At 39.3% G+C, this 27420-nt stretch overlaps 1 protein-coding gene across 2 annotated transcripts in view; it reads left to right on the top strand.

Annotated features, from left to right (window-relative positions):
- The window catches only part of ARHGAP28 (Rho GTPase activating protein 28), a 76956-nt gene that overhangs the window by 42748 nt on the left and 6788 nt on the right, over positions 1–27420 (top strand). For both annotated transcript variants that reach the window (XM_010307919.2, XM_075744411.1), the window contains exons 3-13: positions 3395–3612; positions 9212–9299; positions 11253–11410; positions 15040–15205; positions 15320–15411; positions 16732–16809; positions 20044–20206; positions 21668–21750; positions 23575–23772; positions 24451–24594; positions 26740–26894. In XM_010307919.2, coding sequence (XP_010306221.1) covers positions 3395–3612; positions 9212–9299; positions 11253–11410; positions 15040–15205; positions 15320–15411; positions 16732–16809; positions 20044–20206; positions 21668–21750; positions 23575–23772; positions 24451–24594; positions 26740–26894 — 1543 coding nt within the window. The remainder of the gene's footprint in view (positions 1–3394; positions 3613–9211; positions 9300–11252; positions 11411–15039; positions 15206–15319; positions 15412–16731; positions 16810–20043; positions 20207–21667; positions 21751–23574; positions 23773–24450; positions 24595–26739; positions 26895–27420) is intronic.

The following is a 27420-nucleotide window of genomic DNA, read 5'->3' on the forward strand; positions in this document are numbered from 1 at the left end:
GCAGGGCTGTCCTGGAAGCAAAAGAAGACTTCTATTCCCCATAAGTCTCAATCTGCTATGAGGGTTATGGTCTGGCAGCTTAAATCCAAACTGCACTTCTTTGTGCTGGCCTGTGGTCTCAAATAAAAATAAATCAAGATGTAACATTGACACTTTATGGTTATTGTTATGGAAGGCAGAAAAGCAATCTACCTCAATCAGTTTCACCTGATTGGGAATATTCCTGTCTGATCATGCTCTCTAGCTTGGAAAACCCAGAAAGAGATTGTGAACCTATCAGTGTCTCCTTCATGGAATCATCAGCATGAACTGGGTGTCCCTGACTTGTCTGCATGGTCAGGCGAATGTCACATATCTGTGAGTTACCAAGCCAGGTAAGGGAGTAGGACAAGGCAATACAGGACCCCACAGCAGCGCAAACTCTGCTGCAGTCCCATGTTATCTTTTGTCTGATTACACCTCATTACACTGCATTGATTTTTTTCCCCTCTGTCCTGAATTAGAAATGAGACTGCAAGGTAAAATGCAATACATCTTCACACTTCATTTACCTTCATACTGTTGTTTTAAACACATATATATTGCAAAACCAGGCAGCACTTGTTCTAATTATTAACTTCAGGAATATATTCAATCTGGGATTATAAATCTTGGCAATAATAATGAGTTCTATTAAGCTCCTAGTAGGATAATACTCCTTGCCAAGGATCAAAACACTGAAAATCAATGCCGAAGTCCTCAGGGCAAAATAAAAGCAAATATTCATCACCTTTTTGAGATGTCTTTGAGACGAGGAGATGCAGAATCCTTGAGAAGGAAGCCAAAGGGTGATAGCAGCCAGGCACCACTGATAGTGTCAAAACCACAATGCTGGATTTTGCCAGACCACATGTGAGAGGGAAGACATCAGCACACTTACTCTGTTGACATTAGTAACTATGGTCAAGAAAGAACAGAAGATCATAACAAGTGATATAAGGGATGAAAATGTAGGGGGAAGAGGAAGTCATGGGGTAGTTAAGATGGCAGTGATGTGCAGAACTGCTTTAACACTTGGTGTTACACGGCTGGGATGCTGTGAATTATTTGATGTTATATCTGAAAATCAAAGAAAGGCACAGCTCTTTCCTAGCAATCTCTATGAGAAAAAGAGGATTACCAACCAGAGGAAATCCTCTTGATTATCTGTTTGTCTTCTGGTGAAGCATAATCAGACACAGTATCAAAACCCTGCTGTATAAGTAACTACCATTGTAAAAATAATGTTTTGTAAAACAACATGTTTTTATTTCAACCTTCATTTAAATTTATGTGTCATAAAATTCTGAGGGTTTTTTGATGCAGAAATTCATTCTCTTTAATAGTTTTACTCCTCTGGTTGTTGTCATTATTTCTTAGTCTATTGTTTGTGAGTGGTGGAAACAGGAAAAGAGCAACAGCCAGAGAAAACGAGTCACAGGGGTGGCTGGTAAGCAGGCACACTTTCATGTCTGCTTTACTATTTTTCATAGCACCATGAAAGCCAAGTTTGATTAAAAACTAAATTCTTGGAAAGAATATGTCAGGACAAAAGCCAAAATGAATATAATTAATAAACTGGAATACGAATGGATGTGGCTAGAGTGGCGGCACACAGAAATGAGACCTTGTTAGAAGAGTAAGGACAGCAGAATACCCATTGGTTCAAAGCTGACAAAGAAGGGAAAGGAACAGCCTGTGATTCTGTCTGTGGATGCAGAAAGGATCTGAGTGGAGACAAGCTAGTTCATGGGCTGATCACACCCTGTCTAACACAGAGCAGAGGTTTTAGGAGCAGATATTTTTGTAGGGCTTTGTAAAGAGACAAGGCAGATAACAATGAAGTCAGTGATGGCACATGTGTAAGATGTTTTCACTTGTCCACACAATCCAGCCCTGTAATTTTCTTTTTTGTCTATCTAACTGCCAAAGTGCAGCAAACTGGTATCTATTAATCTGCCTGCATTCTGGTGCTGTCAAGAAGAGGCAATAAAGGCATAGTGGACATACCAACCTACCATTAAGACAACTGCTGGGACAGGAAGAATAAGTGCATTACTAGTTGTTTCATAGAACATGCTGCAAATTAATCCATTTCCTGTTCGACATGTTTATTTGTAATACCTCTTCTTCAGACAAAGCTGGAATGCAATTATTGTCTTGTCTCAAGCAGTGTATTGCTGAGCTAGGATTGTTCTCAGAACTAAAATGAAGGACCTCAAAATCTCCTTTGTGAAGAGAGATTTTAAAAGACTATGACTGTTTACTTTAAAAAGCAGACAAGCAAAAACGGCAATGACAGAAAGATTTAAAATTACTAAATTATTTAGAGAAGGTAGATTGGGAGCTTCTCCCTGTCCTACAGTGACAGGGAATATTGATTTAATGTAACAGGTAGCAAGCTGAAACCCTGTACTGGCTTTGCATGTCAAGGTTTTGGGCAGGGGGATGTAGAGCTGCAGAAGTGGCTCTGTGAGAAGATAGCAGAAGCTTTCCTCACGCCTAATACAACCAGGAAAGAAAATACTTTATCACACAGTGCATAATCTCACTATGGAACTAGTTGCAGTGTTGAACCAGTTAGAAACAAGTATTGAACAGGATTCAAGAAGATATTAGTTACTAATCAAGATATCAAGAAATGCTGGGGTGTAGAGTACTAGCCAGTCTTTAATTATTAGAAATCAGGATGATACCTAACATGCAAGGATAGCTATTTCTGCATCTTCCACCTCTACCTGGCCTTTTGACACCTAATTCTACCTGACCCTTGCTCTTTAGTGAACAGCTCTGGCTCTTACTGATCTTGTTCAAAACAAACTATTGGACTAGGCGGACATCACCCTTCTCTCAGTGTGGCATTGTCACTAGGTGTCTGATTGCTAGCTGACTAGTATCTTAAATCTCATCTTTAGTGTGCAAACACATTGTTCTATTGTATTCAACAGTTTGGTATTGTTGCTTATTTTAATTGGAACACCAATTTAATTTCCACCTGACAAATGGCTTCATCTGGTACACCATGGTATAAATGGCAACTGAAGGGATTTATGCACTTGAATGATGCATTAGATTTAGCGACCTTGCTGTGTCAAGCTAGGCCCTCTACTGCCTTCTTCACCTGAGTGTGTTAATGTCCAGGTTAAAAATGCCTCTTCTGTTCTTCTCCTGAGCCTCTCCTGTGCAGAGACTGGCAAACTGAAAATTGACAGTGTGTTGACAAAACTAACTTAACCTAAACTTGTGGCCTAAGAAAGATTGGAAGTGGAGTCTTCTTGAGGTAAAGGCTAAGGCAGTAATCCACCATGCCACCTCCCTTCCTTCAACCCCCTCTCCCTCCCTGCCAGGCCTGGTAACATGCTCTCTTCCTCTGCAGAAGGGGAGCTGGAGGCAGAATGGCTGCAAGACGTAGGTTTATCTACGTTGATCTCTGGAGCTGAAGAGGAGGACGGCCAAGCCCTGCTGTCCACTCTGACCCGAACTCAAGCTGCTGCCGTACAGAAGAGGTATAACACCTACACTCAGACCCTGAGGAAGAAGAACAAGCACACAGTCCGGGATGTGCGAGACATCTTTGGCACCAGTGACTCTTCTGTAAGTAACTAATGCATCCTACCGAATGCTTTTGAGCTTAATTTTTAGGCATTTTGCAAGCAGCTCACCAAAGCTTCTACCAGATAGGAACCCTTTTCTGCTGACAATGTATAGACAGACAGTAGCAGTACCTGACACTAAGTCCAGACTTTAAATGCTGTATTTGCTACATTTTGAGAGGAAAGGAAGAAACCAAATAAAATAGATGGTGCACAGTTTTGCAGCTAACCTGTGACATAATGTTGTATCTGTTGCCAGCCTTCCTCCTGCAATCTCCTATCAAGACTAACATTTACTCTCTTCTTTTTTGGAAATTGGTGAGTTACTCTTGGCAGCTATTCAAATTTTTGCTGGCTTCTAGGGACACTTACGATTTACTCAGCAGTCTCAGTGGTGAAGTAAAACTTCTGTAATGAAGCAACTGGGGTTCAAATATGCATAAGCAATTAAACACCTGCCGGCATGATTGCAACTGGTACACTGGCAGTTACATTTCACTTACGTAGCAAATGAAAATCTATTAACTGTTCATTTGCTTCATGGCTTCAGAAATGAGTATTGCCTCTGGTGGTTTCATCCACTTTTCCCTGAGGATAGCTATAAATGCACCAATTCCTATCCCTACACGTTTTTATTTTGGTGAATGCAGTCAACTGTGTGAGTTTAGTCCAATGCTCAAAGCAACACGTATGACTTTACATATGTCGCTCATGATATCTTAAATGGGAGTTGCCAATAAGCTCACAAGCTCACCTTTGAAATTAATATTAAAGTTCTTGCCATTACAAAATGCCAAGAAACATTTTTTCATCATGAAATTCCTTTGTCCTTTTCTATTTGTCCTACCTTCTCCTCAAGGCTTGGCATCCTGGATGAATTTATAACAAAAAAATTGGGAAATGAAATTGTAGCTGCGTAGTTATATTAAAATTACAAAGATATAATTGTTGAGAAGTTAACTTATTTGTCTCCAATTTAAGTATCTGGGCTTTTTTGAACCTCTTGCACATATCCCACAAATATATGTGGAAGCATCCAGCAGTTTCCTGTGGGCAGACTTTCTTGCATGAGAAATCATCAGGCATGTTTGCATGAACATTAAAAAGCTGATGGCACTTATTAGATTAGCACACTTCTCCTGATTCAAGCATCTAAACCTTAAAGTGTCTAAAAATTTTTTAAATTATAATAAAGCTTAAGTTTCCTAATGAATTTCAATCAGCCAAATAAATGTTATACCCATTCTCTCAGATGGGCACATTATTGATGTGGCTTTGATCTGCTTATTTTTCACCTCTGTTTCTCACTTGCTAAAGGAATCAGGAGGTTCAGAGCCGTTGCCCTTCAAATCACTGGTTTACCTCCTCTGAAATTCGGCTCACTTACTAGTTCTGCATTGTGAAAGTCTGAAAGATAAGACTGACAAAGTAATTAAGACTTCTAATTCTTCTTTCCACAAAAATATGCAGTTCTGCAAGTTGCTTACCTAAACATTAAACACAGATACACAAATACAGCTCCAGAGCACACCATCACCTCCCTCCAATGGAAACAGATCTGTGAAGCAGATTGTATTTCTAAAAGCCTGCAAGGTTCCCACCACTCTTTGGGCATTCCCACTGACCATAGCTCTTATCTCTGCTGCTTATTATGGGATTTAGAAAGTCCATCCTAATTATCAGCTTCTCAGGGACAGACACATTGTGGGGGGAGTTGTTTCTGAGCAGTCCTTTGTAAGGGGTTGTCAGCTGAAGCTGCCCCTCGTGCTCTGCTGCAACTTTAGGCATGACACTACAGCTGTCAGTGAATCTTTATGATGAATCAGTTTGGGAAAGTGATCTGGACTGAAAACAATCTAGCCAAAAAAGAAGAGCAACAGTGGACAGGGAGGAGCAAATATTTTCAGCACAGCTGCTGAAGACAGGCGCGTAAAAAGACTGCTTGAAATGACGTGCAGGAGTTTTGCTTTCTCATCCTGCTTTTCAGTTGGGAAGGGAAGAAGTAAACACTGCAAATAGCAAAATAGCTCTAATTGCTTCATGTAACTCTATAATCCTCCCTATTAGGAGGACAGATTTATACCCTTTTCCCAACAACCTAAGCATTGCAGGAGCCTAGAGGGTTAGATCACAGGATGGATTATTCTTTTCTGTGGCTAATGATGAGAGGAAAAAGTGATTAGCTAACTAGGGTCACCTGAGATGAGATTTAGGGGACCACTAAAGAGACATAAGTAGTTGTCATCTGGGAGGGAGGGAAGAGAGAGATTTGCCCTCATTTCTTTTCTCTGTTGTGAAAAAACCTGCCTCTGTGTGAGTGTTTTGCTGTTACTGCCTGGTGGCCAGCCTCTGTGTGAGTCAACATCCCTCATCCCACCTTGAGGTCCATTCCCTCAGGGCAGGAGTGTTCCCTCAACAGCCCAAGTGGACTGAAAAGAAACCATATTTCCTTTTTTGTTTTGTTTTGTTTGGTGTTGGGTGGTTGTTTTTTTCTGTTGCCCACCCTGGAAAGGTGCCGTGCTCATGGGAGGTAAAATGCAGCACCTGCTATACCTTGTACCTTGCCCCACCGAGAGTGACGCCTCAGTGGAGCACCCTGCCCCAGCTAAGGTGCCTCTGCTCTGCTTCAGACAGGCCAACACGCAGCAGACTCAACTGAAAGCCACACTGCAAAGATTTAAATTGGATGGTTTATTAATCACAGTGGCCTGATTTTCCTTACTGCTGGTACCCTGCTGCTTCCATCAGAAGCTATCGGCTCTGCTAGTGCTCCAGCCTAGAAAAATCAACAGCAGAATAAAAATGGGGGAGAAGCATTGATTTTATTATTGGAGGGAGGAAATGAAGCATCGTGCTCATTAACAGCCCAACCTTGTACATTGCGATCAGCTAAAACTCCTCAAGAATTTAGGAGCATTTTACTTGAGCAATGCATGAAAAAAACATATCCTAATTAAAGAAGAATTACTAACTAACCCAGAACTATTTGCATGAAAAGGCATTTGTGATGACAGTGCTCAGAAATATGAATATATCCAAAGCATGTGCAACTTGTAGCCTGACCAGAGCTATAAGACTATCCTCCTTTGCCTTTATTTCCCTTAGCTGTAGGGCTGATGATAGAATTTGGTTGCTTTGGTGCTCCAATGATTTGGTTTTACATCTTCTACAATGTAGGTAGCTACTAAAGGACTATCTACCTCATCTCCATCTTATCATTGCTCTTCTGGTTTTTTCTTCCCATTGGAAATTCCTGCGTACATTGTGCCAGAAAACACTGGGCTCATTTTTAGTATCAGATAATGAGAACTGTGTAATGAATCACTTTCAGTCAGAAATCAGGATATGAGAAGTCTTGCCATTGCTGGAGCTCCAGCCAAATGAATAAAGCTGTCCCAATTTAGTTAAGGATACAGTTTGACTCTTGGCCTTTCACATTCATCAAGACATGAGCTTCCAAAGATTTTTTAATCTTTTTTACTAAAGAAACAATCTGGATCTTTAAAATGCATGCATTAAAAAGGTTTTATTCCCAGTCTACCCTTTCTTTGCATGATATTATCCTAAGATTAAAAAAAACCGGGGGCAGGGGGCACTGATCCTGTTTGGAAGACATTTTCACAAGCGAGACATAGATTTGGCTTCTTCATACACTCTCCCTGTGGATGCTGGGAAATGAGACCTAAAATACAATGTTTTTAGCTAGCCCTGATATTGTACATGATCCACAATATTCAATTGCCACAAACTAGAGCAGCCTGCAGGCTGTTGCAAGCGCTGCTGGGTGTGAGGCAGAGTTGTGCTGTCAGCTCCCCTCCTCCAGCTCCACCCTACTTCACCAAACCTGGTTGCTGCAGCTGCTGCACTATAGATTTCACCTGTGTAACAAGGCTGGAAGGATTTTATTTTTTTCCTTAATAAATTTGCTTCACTGTAAATCTATTCTGAATACCATTCAGAGGGTCAGACATTTTGAGCATTGAAAGTAGATGAGCCAGTTGCTAATGTTTACCATTAATTTCTCCATCTGGATCTTAAGCAGCAGAACAGCTGCTTTTATGTTTGATTTTCCCAAATTGTTGAGGCGAGTTTAACTATCCCCTCCGCTTCCATACGCCCACCTGAAATTTATATCAGTTTTTTATGCCCTAAAACCTTTTGTGTGAATGTTATGGGATTTTATCATAAAAGCATTCTACAGTTCTCCTTTTTAAAAAAAATCAATGATCCTTACTGTCTTCTGGCAAAGGAAGTCCATGTGATTCAAATCCTGTTTGCTATCAAGTTTGCGGGCCATTGAATGGACTCTCTCAGGAGAGATTTTATTCATGTTACATTTGACTTTGTTACCCATACAGCTCAGAGGATAAGAATGACTCAAACAACTGCAACATTATTTCAGGCTTCCAATTGGAAGAGCTGCCTGTCTCTTAAATATCTGGCATTTTTTAGCAGCCTGAATGCTGCTCCTGTGCATTGGCTACAAATGGGGAAGACAAAATTTCTGCCCTGAGGCATTGCTGCTTGTCGATAACCAGCCGGTTTAGCAATGTGAAGAGCAATTTAAAGAGCGGCTAATGTGGGCTCATTGGGGCCTTCAGCTGCAGGTTCAACTGGAAAGCTGGGGCTGCTCTATCAGGCTCAGGGGGGTGAGGCAGTAGGTTTGAGAAAGGAGGGGGCTCCCACTGGGATGCAAAGGACAGCAGAAAACATACAAGACTGGTTTGGGGCATTGTAGTTATTTTTACTGAGTACCCTTTAGACCATTTTTTAAATTCCTGACTTCCTGACCTTTTTTTTTTTTTTTTTTTTAAACCCAAGAACATGCAGGTGAGCTGCTACTGCCCCATGTACACACAAACTCTCAAGTTTATCTTTATAATGAGACCCAAAATGGCTGAGAGCAAGAGCCACTCCACTGCCAAGAAGAGGTGACAGTACTTGAAAGTCACTCCCTGGGCTTCAGAGTCCCTTCTCTGCTATGCCACACATGCTTCCCCCATTTTCACACAGTGCAGAATGATTTCTGGAGCAGAAATAAATGAATTTTACTATAGAAGAGGTCTTTTTTCCCTAAAACTGTTTTTGCAATTCACTGATAAAGTGTTAGTATAGTGGGAGGGCATCCATCCATTAATAATTTGCTGGTGCCCAAATCCCGAAAGGCAGTGAACAGCCTGGTTTCTGACAGGTGCTTGGGAGCAGTGAATGCTTGACATGTGTCAGAGAGTCTTCAAAAAGATTTGAGGCCAAAATGATTAAAAGCAGGATGGATTACAATTTGACGAGGACCTTTCGCTTAGTACAATTATGGACAGCAATTTACTTAGTTAATTTCAGTCATTATATAAGACAGGACTCATTAGCTACAGCAAGCTGCAATGTTACTGACCTCAACATGATCCAAATCTGTGCAGCCTGGGGAAGAGTAATTCTTGGGCTTGGCTATGAAAAACGTATTCTGGCAAATCACAACAGGTTGTTTAAACTTGGCAAAAGAGTGTAAGCTGAGAATGATTCGCTGTTGCTTGAACTGTAGCAGTTTCTGTCCATAGACGTTTACTTTCACTGCAGTCTGATCATTTTTCCTTGCCTATCAGCCCACATTTGAGACAGTTCCAGTGTCACCAGTTCCTTCTAATGGCATCCAGCTTCCTGGGCAGAAGCCAGTTTGGAAATCAGTTAGCTGTGAGTATGCCAATGTGTAACCAGTGTTCCCTTCCTCCTAGAAAAATGATAGACAGAAAGATCATTTTGTGGTTCTGAGGTTAGTTCCCTCTTCTGTGTCGGGGCTGTACTGCATATATATATTAAAATCATTGTCAGCTTATTGTCATGCAGGAACCAAAGTTTCCCATTCAAGACCGGTGTTGTACAGACACAGACTGCTGCCCTTGAGGCATCGGTGTCTAAAAAGTACTGATCGTTGCAAGGTTGGGAATGTAAAAATAACCTCTAAACAGAGGTGCAGAATTTGTCCAAAATATGTCAGCAGTATATTTTCTTGTTGCAAATCATGACAAGAGAGATGCATATTTCCTCAACATTTCTTCTCCAGTACTGCAGAAACTGTAGTATTAGAAATTTATCATTTTTTCTGGTTCTGCCCTATTATTCTGATCTACTAATGGTATTATTTTGGACATCCTTTAAGCACTTTGCCCTGACAGTGACTGGCAGAGCTAATGAAAATGATAGCTCTGCTCTACTTAGTGTCTGGGTAACTGTCAGCAGCCTTCCACAGGAATGTCTATCTTTTATTTTGAAAGATCTTCCCATCACCATTGTTCAGGGCTTAACTAAAAGCATATCAATACCTGAGTTTCAAAACTGGTGTCTTAGATGTTTATCTCTGGATATAGTGCCACAGACATTTTCCTTGGTTGCAAAAACTGTTCATTTTGCTGCTCTGCTGATACCTCTGCTCCGCAAGCAGTTGTACTAGAAGAGATGGGGAACCAAATTACAAGGAACACTGTGGATGGCCTGTGGTCCCAGGTCCAAGGACGGCAAGAGAGATGGAAAACATCTTAAAACAGCTTGGCCATTAAGTAAAATCTAGGGCCACAGTTCAGAAGCCATTTAATAACACACTTAGCTTTTTCATCCCAGACTTGCAAAACAAAGGGTGCTGTAAAAAATGTTTAACTCTCTGTATCTGTAAATGCAATGATACAAAAATCATGGGGCATGCATATGTTTATAAAACATGTAATGTTTGTTAATTCACTTTCTGGTTTCCATGGCTTTTGAATGCACTTGGGTCATGTTCATAAACTCTTCTCTGCAGTCCTGGGGGCTGAAATTTTACTTTGCTTCTAATGAAAATTATGATTCTGTTCCAATTGCATGAGTCTAGGAGCTGGATCTTAAGGGAAACCTAAAAATTGTCCTGCAATGTGAGAGATCAGTCATGAAAGTTGGCAACACTGGAACTCATGCATGTTATCACACTTTGGACTTCATGACAATAGGGTATTTCTGTACTTGATTGCACTGATTTAAAAAATTTTCCTCTGGCATCCACTAGTGTCAGTAGACTACTAAATTTTAGAGTAGAATAATAAGTCATTTCACAATATCTACCAGAAATTCCAGTAAATATAGTGTTTTTCAAAATGGAAATGTGTACATTGTGTCCTGTTTTGGTGCTACACACCTAAACTAGCAACTGCGAGAAATATATGTATGTGAGCATATAAAATATATGCACAATGTCTTATGATTGTAAATAGGTCAACAATGACCTGAGAAACTGTGTCAACAGCATTTTTCTGTCAGGAACTTTTATTTTTAATTGTTCATTAGACAAGTGCCACCACAGTTTGCTGGCCTGGGTAGACAAGGACAGAGTACAAAAACTTGATAATTCCTGATAAACAGGAAGTTCCAACTTGACTGTCTTTCTCACGAAAAGCAACAAGTTAAATAATCTAAAATGAAAATAGGGATTTTATTTCTAAGGAGTTGTTTCCTCCAGACAAAACAGGAACATGCTGTGGTTTACAGTGAAATTCCTCTTTGAAGCACTTCCTTTCAAACTTTCTCAAGATTTTTGTCATCTTGGTTCAATTTTTTGATGTCTTTGTAGTAATTGCAAGCATACATTCAGCATTCATATATAGTTTCCATTATTTTCAGCTAATAGCTGTCTAGACTGCGGACTAGATAAAGGCAGCCCATCCGTAACAGAAGAGCTCTCCTATGAGGTCTCTTTCTCAGAATCCATTACAGTCCTTCCAAAAACCCAAGAATGGCCAAAAAACCAGAGGTTCAAAAAGGAAGACTCTGCTTTGCCTGTAAGTTTGTTCTCGACATATTTCCTCATTGTTTTCTTTAACCCAGTGATTTCCTGTTTTATATCCTCAGCACATTGGAGTCTGTTAAGATACATCAGCTGTCCTTTGCTGTGTGTGCTTTATAGAGACCGCCCACTGTGCCTGCCTACACTTGTGACTGATTCCCAGAGAGGCACCAAAGCTGAACTGGATATCCAAGCCTGGTTTTTACTTGTACCCATCACAGATGTAACTAAATCCACAAATATTGCATCATCCACACATTTTTCAATTAGAAATAAAGACCAGTTACTGGCACTAAAACTGGCAATCATTTTTGCTACCGGTCTGCTTTCCTACTTTATTCCCCTACAGATTATCTGCCTTTGTTAACACATGGATTCAAAATTGCTTCACGGATAAAGGAGGGAAAGCAAACCTTAGTTCTGCAGCAGTACTGACTGTCTCCAGTCAGTATTCAGTGCAATTACGCTATAGGAGATACTACATGAATGGTTAAAGGAAAGTTTATTATATCATCCAACCAGACATACACTAAGCAGTTGTGTCATTATGTGGAATTATTTCTTGAAGTCAAGAAAGTCAGTTTTCTATTTCCATCAGCCCTCACAACTTCCATTACTGAAAACTGGAAATACGAAATAGCTGTAAATTATTTGGAAGCATTTCCTGAATGTTATGATGTCCTGAGATCCTGAACTAATGTGAAATTGTTGCTATCCACACAGACATTGAATTCTCTGAGAATTACCCATTTGTCCATCTCAGGCACCACCAAGGAAGAAGAACCTGAGATGCAGAAGTAAGCTTCCTTGTTGAAAGGAGGGATAAGGCACCAAGCAGATTACAACTGGTGTGAAATCCCTGTGCTTTAGTGTGTCTGGTTTTTGGGTTTTTTGGGTTTGGGGTTTTTTTGTTTGGATTTTTTTTTTTTGTTGTTTTTGGGGGTTTTTTGTGGTGGGGATAACCTGGTGTCCTGTGGAGAGTAAGGATACCTCTGCATTCATGATGATTTTGGCAAACCAAAGGTTCATCCTTGCTCCTTGTAACAGCAAACCTAGGACCTCAGCCTTGACTATAACACACACACACAAATTGTTCTCTGCAACAGCTCAATTTCCAGTTGGTATAGCAAGGAATCTGGTGACAAACAGGAAAGAGAAGATGCCACATTGAATATCGTGGACCTGTGGATGCATAATTGATTAGTATTAGAAAAGGCCAGTATTGTGCTGGAGATGAACTATTCTGCATGGAGGACATAATTTTGTGTGCTTGGAAGAGTACACAAGAGAGACGCCAGCTCATCACAAACAGAGATTTTCTGAATAAAGTCAACAATCGTAGCTGTTGATGTTGGCATTTCTCTTAATTCATACGCTGCCAGTCATGGTATTTGCTTTTTCCCATAATGGCTCAGACTGTAATGGGCCCCAGCAAAAAAAAATATCACCTCTTGCTCTGTGTAACAGAGCAACCAGTCACTTGCACTCTGACAGACTGTCCCTCCTTCCTCAGGATGGGCCAGCAGGGCCAGACTGAAGTCTACACAACATCATACGTTCTCCAGGGCGGGTCTGACAAATTAGCATAACCAACTTCATGGATGGCATATACTGAGCTGCACAGAGAGAGATTATATATCATAAAATAGCATGTCCCCTACAACTCCCAGAAGAGCCAACTCAACATCACTGTCTGCATAGGGTTACATGCAATTTCCCCAACGTTGGGACCATGATCAATGTGACTTCGTTGAAGATATTACAGAACTAACAGTCAGTAGGCATTTCAGGCCCATCTTAGTGCACTGTATAGTTCCACACAGAAACAACATGTCACACATTATCAGACATGATCCTCAGCCAAAATGCTAGTAATCTTACTTCAGGATAGCACAGCCTCCTTCAGTGCTGCATATTGTGACTCCACTGAAAAATCACTGGAAAAATTCACTGGAAAATTGTGACATAAGACAAAAGAAAGAGTCTCAGCCCCAAAGCTTGTGTTAAGACTGCATCACATCACAGTGACCCTAGGAGTCAACCAGCCACCACGGAATACCATTGTAGCTACCTTTTGTAATTGGTTTTGGAGTTTTTGTCATTTTTTCTTGGCAAACATACTTCTCTTTCCCCTCAGAAAATCTATGTGTACTGTGTGATTGTTTCTTATTTTCGAGATGATTCATTGTCTTTTGACTGCGTTTGGACTTTTTGCATCACTGGAGCCAAAACGCATAGATATTCTTTAGCATTTCATGTGTTTTCGGAAGACTATTTTCCATGTAGTTTTTGTTATGCTATTAAGTCTTGGCATAAGAGTAACAGTGGAATTGCGGCCTTCTAGGGATGGAAGATTCTAACCTAAAATGCCCCAGACAGCATGTAAATTAGTTATTCCATCTCCTGCACTCTTTCTTGCCCAATTATGATCAACTCCTGTTGAAAGACCGTGTGCAATGTGATTTAGGAAGTCCTAACCTACATGATCTAGGTGTCCTCTATCCTCTCTTACTTTTGAAATCTCGTGTAAGTTTAATTCTTTTTTTGATCGCTTTTTTTATTAATCTGTTTGACAGGCTTCATCTAAAGATGGGTTAAACCTACTGGGTCCAAATTTGTTTAAAAAAGGGAGGACTGGGCTGAAATCTCCAGAAGCAAAACATTATTAAAGGGAGGAGATGATTTGTAATGCTATTTCTTTATACCTCTGAGTAACAATTACTGGTTTAAATTACAATAAAATTAAAACAACATACAATACCAAAGATCCACAGTTCTTTGAAAAGCATGTTTTTTACTATAGCTTTGTTATTGTGTCTAACCACTATGTCAAAAACTGATGGATATTTGTTCCTTTTGACATTTGTACAAATGTTTCTGTCATGACACAACATTCCTGGCTCTGGTCCGTGACACTGCAGTTTCTAAAATATGTAGACATCTTCACATGCCCTCAAATTGCTAAGTATCATTTAGTTCAAGCCTACTTGAATAAATTATTTCTTAGCTGCTGGGAGTACTGTTTCCAAGCCTAAATCCTTCTTGAGTAATAAAAACTACCAGTAAATTGGCAGGTTGGCATCAGGACTAAGTGATTTTGCTTCTGGGCTTTTCCTCAGGTCTAGTATAAACTCTCCAAAAAGATCTCATAAGTTAATAGTAGTATGCAAAGCAGGCATGGATTCATTACACACACACACACACACAATTGATATACAACCGTATCCATGATGAAATGTGTCAGCTACTTCAACAGCATTCAAAGACACTCTAGGGGAGGCAGAAGCAGAGCAAAATGTTATATTCTCCTGAAATCAGGCAAAAGCATGTAGCTCATTTGTCCCAGCTGGAGTACAGGCACTGAGGTTGGCACCTCTGTTCCACCACTGCTCACCACTCAAACAGCAAGGGAACCTGATAATCAAGTAGCTCAATTTTATGTTTCAGATGGATGCAAATTATGTCAACATACCAGGCCAATATATAGAGTTGTAGTTCAGCTCTTTAGTGTTATCCATCTACCCTAATATGACTTCCTATCACAATACAGGCATCTCTTTCAAAACAAAAATTCACATCCTGTAATTTTTGTGCAAATAAAGATGCGACCCATCTCTACTGTAGAAATTCATTGTTCGGAAAAGCCGTTTTGGACTCACAGAGGTTGGAGACCTGTCTCCTGAAGACATGAAGAAGATCCGCTACCTCTCCCTGATTGAGCTAACGGCCTTCTATGACGCACTGGGGGTGGAGCTGAAGAGGAACCGCGTGGAAAGAGTGCGAGGACGAGGTACCGTGCTGTGGCATCCCCATGGCAGCCACCTGGGCGCCGCTCAGCATTGTGAAGAAGACGCATACAAGGCTGTGTTTCCTCTTTTTCACATTTGTTGTTATTATTTTTAAGAAAATGGTTTGTTTGGAGTCCCTCTCACCATACTGCTGGAGAATGATCAAAAGAAGGTTCCTGGAATAAAAGTACCCCTCATCTTCCAAAAAGTGAGTACAACTCAGCCTGCTCGGCCACTAAGATTCACATTTCCATCATTTGCTTTGACACTCAAAGCAGACATCAGATAAAAGAAGATGTAGGCTTTACAGACTTGAAGGTGTCTACAGGTTGTCTGTCTGTATGTTGTGGTTTGAAAACCTTGTGACAAGGAGATAAAATTTGCTCCTTTTGTGTGTTTTATCAGAGGTGGGGACCTCTGTCCATTTTCGTAATTATATAGTACTATACAGAAAACTTTGGGAAACAAATGTCTGGGTTTCTGTTTCCCTTTCTCATTAAATTAGAGCACACAAAATTGTGTGCAGAAGTGGCAGAGATGAGCTGTCTCAGGAGTTTTAATTTCACTTGAATTCAAACCATAGGTATTACTTAGCTATTATTTCCAGAATGGAAGTGGTATCTCCTCATTGAGGTTTGTATGACAAGAAAATATCTTTTATATAATTTGTTTGACAGTACAATGACAACCAGCAGATGTCTTAGAGACAGGTACACAGACACAAGCACACATGCAATTATACAGGTTTATACGGACTCAAAACTATAACAAATTTCCCTGTAAATACTGACAAAAGGGGAAGTGGTGTGAAGTGGGGAAAGACTGACATGACTTGAATATTCACATCACTTTGCAATCAGGTCCACAGCTCTGCTGTCAAGATACCATGGGAAATTAGAAGGATCCAACAGCTATGGCAGGATGCAGAGCTGGTGGTGAAATTCCAGAGCTGTATGAATAAATGCTAGGAAATTATTTTATTTTTTCCCCTTGTTCTAAATTATGTTGAACCAAAACATATTCATTTTTTAATAAAGAATTAGAGTGGAAAGCCTATTCCTCTATCCACAGAAATTTCAAATATCCTGGGATCATTTTCTAATCTGAGTTCTCAGGTCCCAGAAATGTATGTTATCTATAGACTTTTCCATTGTGCTCCTCGGGGAAAGATTTAAACATTTCTCAGAGGTTAATTTTCCCTCAAAACACCATTGTGTTTTACCCAGTGTATCTGCCCTTTTATTAATACGTTTATGTGTTAATTATTCTATACTAGTGCTAAGTCTCAAATCAAGGACAGAGGAGCCTATTGCATTATCAGTTTTCCGTACCCTCTATTTCAGGGTCAGGAATATGGAGAACAAATTAGGAAGGTTTGTGTATATAAGCTGGCTTGTTTTCATTAGCATATTATATAGAAATGCATCTTTTTCAAATTAATTTCAAGGATATCTAGAGTGTAAAAAAGTTAATGGTATTTTTAAGTGCTTCTGAGTATTTTCCTGGGTTTTGTTGGGGTTTTTTTCAGTTGCTGCTCAAGCTTGAGGAAACAGGTTTGGAAACCGAAGGAATTCTACGAGTGCCTGGATCTGCCTCCAGAGTCAAGGTACATGCCCATGCCAGTTTTCTGTCTCCTGGACCACAGACCCTATGTAAAATAATACAGCACACACAAATGCACACTGCACATAAATACTAATGTGTGTAGATCAGCATTTCTATTCCTACCAGTGAAAGGTCAGATTGGTTCCTGGGAACCAATAAATCACAGAACATGTGGTCTATTGCTTTGCATTTGTTAATGTTCTATATAAAGCACAGACTTGATGTTGAATGCAGTTTTTCTCCACTAAAATTTGAGGGATGCTTTCAGTTTATCTCTGTCCCCTAAAATTGCTGTGATCTTATCTCTGTTTTAATTTATTTCAGAAATCCGGAGTTGCTAAACTGAGTGAACTTCAGATGAAGATCTTGTTCTATGTTATTTTAACCTTTGTGCCATTTTAGTTCTCATTTATCTTCTGTGATCTTACAATTTCATGTTCCAAGTGAGAGAAATTTGGCCTGCATTCACTGTTTGGCAGCCTCAAGTACTGCATTTTCACAGGCTATTTGCAGGCTATGAACACAAGATAGTTGGTACCCAATAACCTGACATTGTGGTGCAGTAATGCTTCCAATTGTTTCTCCAGACTAACTTGATTCCAGGAGCTAAAAGGCTTTGACAGAGGCAAATTACAAAAATAAGTTTTTTCTAGATTTAGCAGTGTCTACCTCTTTCCCAGGTTTTTTTTGGTGGTTTTTTTTTTTTTTTCCCCAGGTGTTTGGATTTATTTTTTTTTTTTTGGGGGGGGGGTGGGTTTTTTTTTTTTTAATCTGGTTTAAACAACTTCTTATAGTACATCCCACTCCCACTTTCTCATCTTCGAGAAAGCTTGTCTTGCTTTCTGAGGCAGGAAGTCTCAACATCGTGGCAGCCACACAAAGAGTAATGTTGGAAATTGCTAAAAGTTGATGGGCTGGGGATCATAAAAATAACTGTACAAGAAAAAGCGGCATTACATAAAATGCATCCAAGATAGGCAGTAGCATCCCAGATCCCTTTGTGGATTGATAAAAGCACTCAGCACCTTGCAAAGTGCCACATCTTGCAGAAGGGAGGTCCTAATTTGGACTGTACTTTGCAGCTTCCTCATTTTTTCATAGAAATACTTAAAGTATTATTTCACACAATCTCAATTTTTTCCAGCCTCTCTGGGGAAATTACACAGTGGGGCTGTGCTCTAACTAATTAAATTACTTTCATATTCCTTGCATATCCTGTACTGTGTCTTGTTCACTTCTTATTCACAACCCGTATCCAGGGAACTGCCATGAGATATGACTTTGTACGCAACTCTCCTGTACTGGGTGGTAAGTCAAACTGCCCATAAGAAAGTTTTAAAGTATTTGAGTTTTGGCTTCATTTAAGTCTGTCCAACAAGCCAGCCAGGAAAAGACAAATTTTTTTCAAAGCAGATCCAGATTTCATCCTTCAAAGCCTTCATACATTATTAGGACATTAGGATTTGAGGACGTTCCAATTTTATTTCTGTCTTGTTTGGAGAAAGAAAAGGCATATGGAAGTGATTAAAGGTTACTCTTGTATAAAACAAAGAATAGAAAAAATAAATACAAGTTTTCCTCTGTCTGTAATCTGGTTTGTAACAAAAGCTCCAGTGAATCAAAAATGCATGATAGTCTACTATAGGATCAGTCATGTTTTAAAAGAAATTTGCAAAAATGGTTTTTTAAAGTACTTAGGTGCATATATATATGTATATGGGGGTTGAGTGTATAAATATATACATTTATAGTTGCCTGTGTAAAATGTATGTTTCAAAACTCTTGCTTTCTATTTCTATGGCTTTTCCCCAGTTCTCAGCAGAAAAATGTGGAGTAGTTTTCTCTCTCCTTGTGATTTTGATGAGGTGAGGATTTCTGTTCCACATTTCCCAGTCAGTTACCAGGAGAGAATTTAATCCAGGTGTTTGTATGGATTATGTGTAAAGGATGTGAATACAGAGGAAGCCGAGAGAGCCCAGATTACAACCAGTAAAATGTGCTAGTAAAAATGAGATTGTAACATTATATACCAAATCCTGAATGACTTTCTATTTCCTTTTGTGCCAACCATTTCACTTCATTATGTGTGACCATATTGGATATGTAATTTCCTTCTATTCATGTGAGACAGGGTAAACAGAATTCATTTTTTAAAGCTTTTCTGTCTGAATGGACTGAACTTTTTTTGTGTAATACTAAAGTTCATTTGACAAAAACATGATCTGAAACCTGAATATTAGTTACAGATGTATTTAGTCATAAATGGTCTCACAAAAAGCAGGACAAACTTCCTATGGATAAGGCAATGTTTGTCCAGTAATAATTGTGAAAGCTGCATTATTCATGGATATAATTACATTACAATAGCCTCCTTAAACCTTATTAACCAAAAACTTTTTGAGGAGCTTGCATTTTCCAAACAGTGATCTGGATTTGAAGCCAAATTCTGTTCCTACTAGGAACCTTACTGAATATTTCCCATTCACACACATGTGAAGCATTGATCAGTTAGTTACCCTCCAGAACTAAATAGACCTCTGTTACAGAGCAAGATGTTCACACTGGAGAACAAGAGGATTGAATGGGCACCCAGAATAGTATAATCAATCCTGTCTTAGGTATCTCTTGTGGTTTTTGAGGGGGTTTTTGGCACGTATTAAGTGGAGGTTTTCTGACAGTAATGGTTTGGTACCTTTATTTTTCTGCGATGTGATCAAATCTAATTATAGTAATCCTAACAGAAAACATCCTAAAGACAGGAAGACCTGAAGTTAAAACTATTTGCTTAAGGCCCGTGGACTGAGATGCCAACAGATTGTTTAGCAAGTTCACTGGCAGTAAGGAAGAAATGCCACTACTTTGTGATTTAAGGGTCAAAACCTCTGGAGAGTGTTTTAAACAAAAAAGAACAGCTGTGCTAAAAATCCTGTTTAACTAACTGAATTTTCTGATTCTAGTTCTAAGACGTTGCGCAAAATTGTCTTGTTTTAAAATGGGTCACTGGCTATGGCAAACCAAATTTAGCCTGGGCTGCAAAATATCCACAGGAATCAAGTCTGTTAACCTGCTCTGAACTCCATGCAGGTGTACCTAGACTGCTACTGGTTTAGGGCTACTATAATTTAACTACGGTGTAAACCTGTCTGTTGTTTGTAATAGGATTTCTGAAGTGATCTCAGACTGATGGGTCAGAATGAACAATTAAAGGTCAGATGATATTCTTTTTGTCTTTCAGAATCTCCATCAAGAACTAGAGGCAAAATTTTGTGAAGACACTTTTGACTGGGACCAAGTACGAAATAACGATGCAGCAGGACTGCTTAAAATGTTTATAAGAGAACTCCCAAGTCCGCTTTTCACAGTAGAATATCTGCCTGCTTTCATCACGCTAGTAGAAAGTAAGTGGAAAAGGAGTTAGTATGAACTGATCTAGATAAAATGTAATAGTGCTGAAGTTAAGAGGAAAAAAGGCCGAGTACCTGGCCTGAACATTTAATTTTTCTGCAAGCTTTTCTTTTCAAATGGAAAAAAGTCTCTGTATTTGGCTAATAGTAGAGACTCGTGTGAGTGACACTGTTTAATGTGAGATTTGAAACCCAAGAGCAAACAATGTCTGAGCAATGACTTTTATATATGGACTCTAATTCACACAAATTATAGATTTCACAAATGAAAATTCCTGCAAGGTAAACTCAAGTCACTGCCCTTTAGCTGCTATCTATTGCATCTATTTTATTTCTCTAAAGGTTTATGCTGAGGTCAGAATATTCGTACAAAGATATATGTGATCACAGCAAGCTTCGGGCAGTCGGGTTTTATTTTCAGTGTACATACACCCTCTCATTCTCAGTACATTTTGTTCATTTCTCTTCCAGGAAGAATGCAGTAATACCTCGCAATGCCTATTACTTCATTGTAAATTCACTTGAGCTAGGACAGAGTGAAACTATCAGGATGGTGACTTTATCAGGCAAATCGGTACAGAAAACTTAGAACCTTTATATAAGGTTGGAGCCAAGTTTTCAGTGTCTCCATGAGGTAGTTTAAAGGGCACAAGGAGGTGACTCCTTCCTGTAACCTTCACGTACCTGAGCATTGTGGGTCCCAGACTGCATGCAATTATGATCGCTTAGCAGTTTAGAGCAGAAGACTCAACAGGAGGTGTCTGTGCAAAATAAAGTGACTTTATTCCCTCCAACAGATATACCATCCACAACAGGCACTCTTCTTTTCTGCAAACCTCTCTCACCCACCCTGAGTGGAAGCAAATGACGAATTATTCTTCTCATTTTCTCCACCCCAGCTCTTCTAGTGAGCTTTGCACAGTATCAATATATACCAATTGCTGAAAACATGATGCTATTTTGTAACTGCCAAGGGGCTCTACATTTAAATAGCGTGCTAAATTTGGGACAAATAAATACTTTTTAAGTTATGAGCAATCAGTCTGCACTCCAATGGCACAAGCACTCAGAAAATTACTCAATAACATTAGTCTAAACATTTTCTGAAAGCAATATTCAGTTTCAAAGGGGGAAAATACTTGAAATATATTCACAACATATTCTAACCGTAATATTGAAGAGAAACTGGCTAATACGGAAAAATATTGGCTCCTTGCTATTTAGACAGAACTTTATAGACCTTTGTCTGCCTCTGTGACGAAGACCCAAGATGAGGAAAACCCCACTCATTAAATTGATTTTATATTTGGGTAGAGTTATGGTCAATCAACACCTAAACATGCTAGTCTCAACTGGGCAGTGGTTGCTGTGTTTCTAGAACTGCTGACCAACAAGTTTTTTAGAACAAACCAATTGCAACTGGATTTTTAAAAAAATAATTATTCATATTCTTAGAAATTTCCAAGATCAAGTTACAGCTGCAAGCTTTGCACCTGTTGATCATGCTGCTGCCTGAAGCCAACAGAGACACAGCCAAGGTAAAAGTTCTTTGTTTGCTATCACCTGCCATCTGTGGTTCTTTTGACTTTTAAATGAGAGATCTGTTTTTTTTTCTAACAGTCAGTGATCAGACACAGCACCATGAAAGTATTAATCTGTGGTTTTTATAATTTCCTTGAAAAGATGTTCCAATTCTCTGGCTGTTATTTCTTTCACAAGCAATTAAGAAGTAGTTGTTGGAGGTGTCCAGCTGCTGGTGTCAGTAAATGGCTCCCATGCATCATTTATTCTGGAGCATCCATTTCAAAGGGACAAGTTCCTCACATAGTTTGGAAAAAAAATGTTCAATTTCTGGGTTTCTGTATAAATGAAATTCTCCAGGATGAAGTTAAACGAGAGCTTGCCTAGTGCACTCCCGGTGCTGAAGGGCTCCCAGGGCACTGGACCAGACAGGAGGAGATAGTCCAAAGTAAAAACCCCTGAAACATCTATCTGTAACACAGATGGATGTCAGGACCTCAGCCTCAGCTGGTTTGCCTTACAAACCTATGCCCACACCCATGTACTCCTTCCTGATACAGACACGGTGGCTACAAGCATTTTAGGTGCTTGGGAGCCCCAAGATCTGGCTGCCACTGTCCTGACCCTAAGAGATGCTGGTTGCGTCTTTGGACTTGTTTCCATATAAAGGAAACCTAGGTGAACAAGCTGCCCAGGAACTCCCAGATATTGCATCAGGTCCTCTGCTCACTAGGACCATGCAGGTCCCCCACCTCTGAAAGTCTCCCACTGGACAGTTTAGATACAGCTATATGAGTCCAGGTGCCTTCTTTACCTGTATTTATTTATACAATAACAAGGGACTAGAATAACAACCCTTTTAAAGCCTTTGGAGGTCTACTAGTGCTCTCTGAAGAATGGGGGTTATTTCTTCTACCAAAGTCCATATTGATATAGAGCAGTATATGTAAAACACATGCTAGATGAGTAGTCTTAATTATTACTAGGCTTTTATATGAAAATAGAAGTGATGAAAAAAATGAACGCATCTCTATTTGCTATCTATAATGAGATTTTAGAAATTTCTCCAACACAGTTTCTGTTTTGTAATTCCTAGGTTTGTAAAAATGTTTTAATTACAATGTCAGGGTACAAAGACAGTGGTTTTAATGGTATAGTGTTGCAAAAGGACTCATTGGCAGACCCCAATTCTAACCACAGCTGCAATCCATCCTATTCAGTCACTCAAGCAAAATTCTGAATAAACTGCCCAAAAGGGAAATGAGTTTCCTTTGACTCTGCCATGCATGTGCAGAAGTGACGTCAACGAACAACCACTGAGCGCTTCTTGCTTTCATTATCCCAGAATAAAAGTTTGGAGGTTGCTGGCAGAAATTCTTCAGCTAATATGATATATGGGACTGGTGCACATTTGAAGAGAGGCTGATCACCCTAGTGATTGCAATATAAAAAGCCTTGGCCAAATATATCAAAATGTACACCTTGAAATCTATGAAGAAATTAACTACTCCATCGCAACACTTTAATATCTTTCTTGTACTACAGGATTCAGAACCTTAGTGCAGACACTGTACTTGACTTATGGATTTGGGATTATGCTTTAAGTGATAGACAGTTTATCAATGTGTATGTTGATAACATTAACTATTCCTCTGTGATTGAAACAGGTGGTTGTGCCAGCAAATATCAGAGTGATTCAAATTAGAATGCAAAACCCCCCAAATTTCACCTCCAAGTGCAAATATAGCAGCTTTTGAGCCACACATGTTATGCATTTGAAAATGCTGCATTTAAGAAGTAAACTATTTTGTGAGACAGCATAACAAGTTTTGTTTTTCCAGGCCTTTCTTCAGTTCCTGAAGAAGGTGGTTGCTAATGAAGGGAAAAATAAAATGAATTTGTGGAATGTTTCTATGATTGTTGCACCAAACCTCTTCATCTACAAAGGGAAACGTGCAAACCAACAAGAAATGCAAGCAGCAGCCACCACAGCGCACATTGTGCGACTTTTAATTCGGTACCAGGACATCCTGTGGACAGTGAGTAACACTGCTTCCCTCTTTATGGCTCCAGTATAGAGAAGTATTTTGCTATATGCAGCAGCTCGGTAGAAATCAGAATAAACTGACCTTCCAAGAAGAGTTAGCTATTCTTTGGAAACTGGCTGGAATCTTCTCTATCTAGAATGAGATAGGGTGACAGATACCTCTGGATGGAGATTTATCTCACCTATCTAGGACATCCATTTTAGCTTGAATTGCCCTCTGGAGGTAACTATCCCCCACCATTGATTATACAGGAGAATGATTTAATCTAGATGCTTAGTTGAGATATCTAGACCGGAATGAGATTAAATGATTGTTTAAACTTTAGCCCATAGTCCTTGCTGGACTGTGAAGGTCAGCATGAAGATGATGACAGTGTCAGCTCGTTTCCTCAACAGAGGGTGGTGTGATGAGAATTGCAAAGATAACCTCCTAATGAAGTTCCTACAACTGCAAACATCACTGAAAAGTTTCATATGGTGTGAAAGGTGATCTACAGTTTCACCGAAGGAATAACTGTGGGTTGTTCAAGGGAGCTACTAATTGCATGTATTTTTTGGGAATAAATAGATCTTCTGCTGGCTAAATTTGGTGCCTTTCTAAAGCCCTAACACCAATTTTACAGGGGGGAAAAAATACTGTATATTTCCAGCTCTGGTTTCCTCCCTTTAGGTCCCATCCTTCCTGATTGCCCAAGTGAGAAAAATGAACGAGGCAGCAATGAACAACAGCAAGAGGCAGCTGATGTTTGACAAAGGCGTGAGAAAACTTCTGAGGAGAAAGACGATGGAACGGGAGAGACCTGAAAGACCAGAGGTGTGATGAAAATATATCACTTTCAAGGGCAGCTTTAACCAGCCTCCCTGTTTTCTTATCTCATAAAAGCTTCTGGGGGTGGGGAGGAAATTTTGCCATACAAAATAAGCTGATTTGGGAGCTATCTTGAAAGATGTGCTTCCCAGTCTGACATCTTGGTAAGATGCTTTGGGGATTGATTGAGAAAAGGTGAGGAAGGCAGAATGATTTCTAGCAGCCCAAGCTATAAGCTGTTACAAACACATGCTGGGTTTGTACCTATTTTATAAGAAAATGGTCATATGTGGACTGTCCTTGACAGCAATGATCTGTAGATGTTCAACAAATGCATGGATCTGTAGCTGAGTAGTGGGATGGTCCATACTAGCATTAATTGCACTTACCCATGCCCTGGTCCAGGCCACTCAATATTCTCTTTGCAAGCTTTAGTCTTACAGCTTTGCACTAACTTCCTAAGCAGAGAGAAAATCCAGTTTGCCTAACAGAGATACCAAAACTGGATCTAAATTTTAAGTGCCTAACAAAGTAGTTTGTATTGTTATTCTCCATCTAGTCAGAGGAGAGAGGTGGATACTTTTGAGGATTTCCAGAGGTCAGGGTGCAGTTCAGACTTAGGAAAGTCTGATACAAAAACCCTCCTTTGGAGGTCTTAAAGCCACCAACTTTTCTCCACTGCCTGGATATGGAGTTTAGGAACTTACTTGAGGTATGCTACTTCTATAGACACCTAAAATCAACTTACGTTTTAGGTGTAACATAATTTGGGCAACAAAGCATGTTGTGTACACATGCACAACATGTACAGTCCCTATAGCAGCTTATATGTAGTATTTCCATGTGGTAACTATCTTTGATAACTTGGAGAGAAAATCTTCAGAGTCTTCCATGGAGGTTTACAGGAATGGAGGTGGTGAATTGGAAGAGTAGTAATCAAGGAACTGGTCAAAGACTCTACAGTTATTGAATAGTCTTGAAGAACAAAAGAAAAGACAAATTAGGAAGGAGTGATATTAACAGATTATAAGAAATGGAGAATAAGCCATCTAATACAGACAACAGAGAAAATGCAGAAGAGAACATCTGGGAAAAAATAGAAAGAGAAATTTGTATGAATTGTGAATCCATGTTAGTTTAGCTTTTTGGAGAATTCATTTGCCAACATTGACTGAAATATATTATGGGTAAGACACACATTTATGCTGCAGATGGAGACATAGATGTTTGTTTAAAATGGTTGTGTAGATTACTGGAACGAATACAGTGGGAGCATCTGAGGAGAGTCAATTACTGCAATCATTGCACCTTTGGGAAGACAAGTTCATTGATCATAGTAATTGGCTTTGCATCTAATAAAAATGAGACTAGCCATGGCAGGTAGCTGAAATATGAAGGGTAAATTGGAGGCAAACTCTGTTTGGATAACTGAGTTGAATTTTGAGAGCACTTAACACAATCCCCGGTCTCAGATGTTCTAAATTACACAGGGACAGAGACTGGAGAGACTATTGTACTCTACTCAGCATGGTATTAACTGGATTAGAACTGGAATGCAAACCTTGCTAATTGATTTATCTGCCATTAATCATGGAAGAGTGCATAAACTTCATAGATGATCGTTTGAACCCTATGCAAGGTCAAATTTCAAATTAACAGAAACCATATGGCACTCTGATATTTTACTGTACATAAGCTTCAATCTACTTGAAGCTATAGGAAGCAGAAACAGAGAATTGGATCTTCATGCCTCAGGAGAATTTCATCTTTAAAAGGAAAAGCAGCTATTACTAATCATTTTTATGTATTTTTAAATGAGCAGTTGGTTCACTGACCAATGTCAACAGAAATAATTTTAAAAATCTCAGAAAACAACTTGACTCAATATTACCGCAAGCAGTTAAAATTCAAGGGCTTTACTTTATTCTGTGTGCATTTATGTGATACTTACCAAGGAGTTTGTGTCTTTGTGTTGTATCTCATTATACTGTATCGACAAATTTGCATTTGTATGACCGTAAATATGTTCTTTGAATAATCAAGTGAATCCAGTGATTTTTGCAAGCAACCTCAAAAGAGTTGCAGAACTGCTTCTGAATGGAACTAGAACAATATTTGCCTTAGACTTACTCTACTGAATATTGATTTTAGGGAGCTGTCACTTTTCCCCCATACCTGCAGTCTGACATACCCGAGGGGGTGATAAGAGTTTATGCTCCACTGCATTCAAAAGTCTCTATGGCAATTCAACTCAACAGCCAAACAAAAGCCAAAGACATCCTGGCTCGATTCCACTGTGAAAACAGGTGGGTAAATCAGAACATTTTGTTTTTCCTGAACAATAATGTCAGAACCATTAATGAATAGATTGCTCCCTTTACAAAGACTCATTGTCTTACAAGAACTCTTTTTCTAATCTAATATTGCTAATTTATGGTTACGTTGGTCAAAGAAATTTTAATCATTGATTTTATTCTTTACATTTTACTTAATAATTGGCTCCTATACAAAATCAATCTGGTCTCTGTTATGTCACTACTAAAAACATATGTTTTATAGACTTGCTGCACAGAGAACCCAGAGCGGTTGTCTTACATCTGTCCATAAAATGTTAATGTTTTTATTTCTGTAAGGTAATGATTATTAACAGTTATGGGAAGTGGTAAATTGTATCTGAAAGTCTTTTCTGCAAAGCCTTCCCATGTTACCACATAATTCTGTTCTTTAAATAAATAATATAATAGAAGGTTTAGTTAACCAACACATAATCTACCTCTGTAGCAGACTCAGTATTCTGCAGTGCTCTGTTTGGTAGAAGTCCTTGCTTTTGAT

The sequence above is a fragment of the Balearica regulorum genome, chromosome 2, assembly GCF_011004875.1.
Source record: "Balearica regulorum gibbericeps isolate bBalReg1 chromosome 2, bBalReg1.pri, whole genome shotgun sequence".
NCBI lineage: Eukaryota > Metazoa > Chordata > Aves > Gruiformes > Gruidae > Balearica > Balearica regulorum.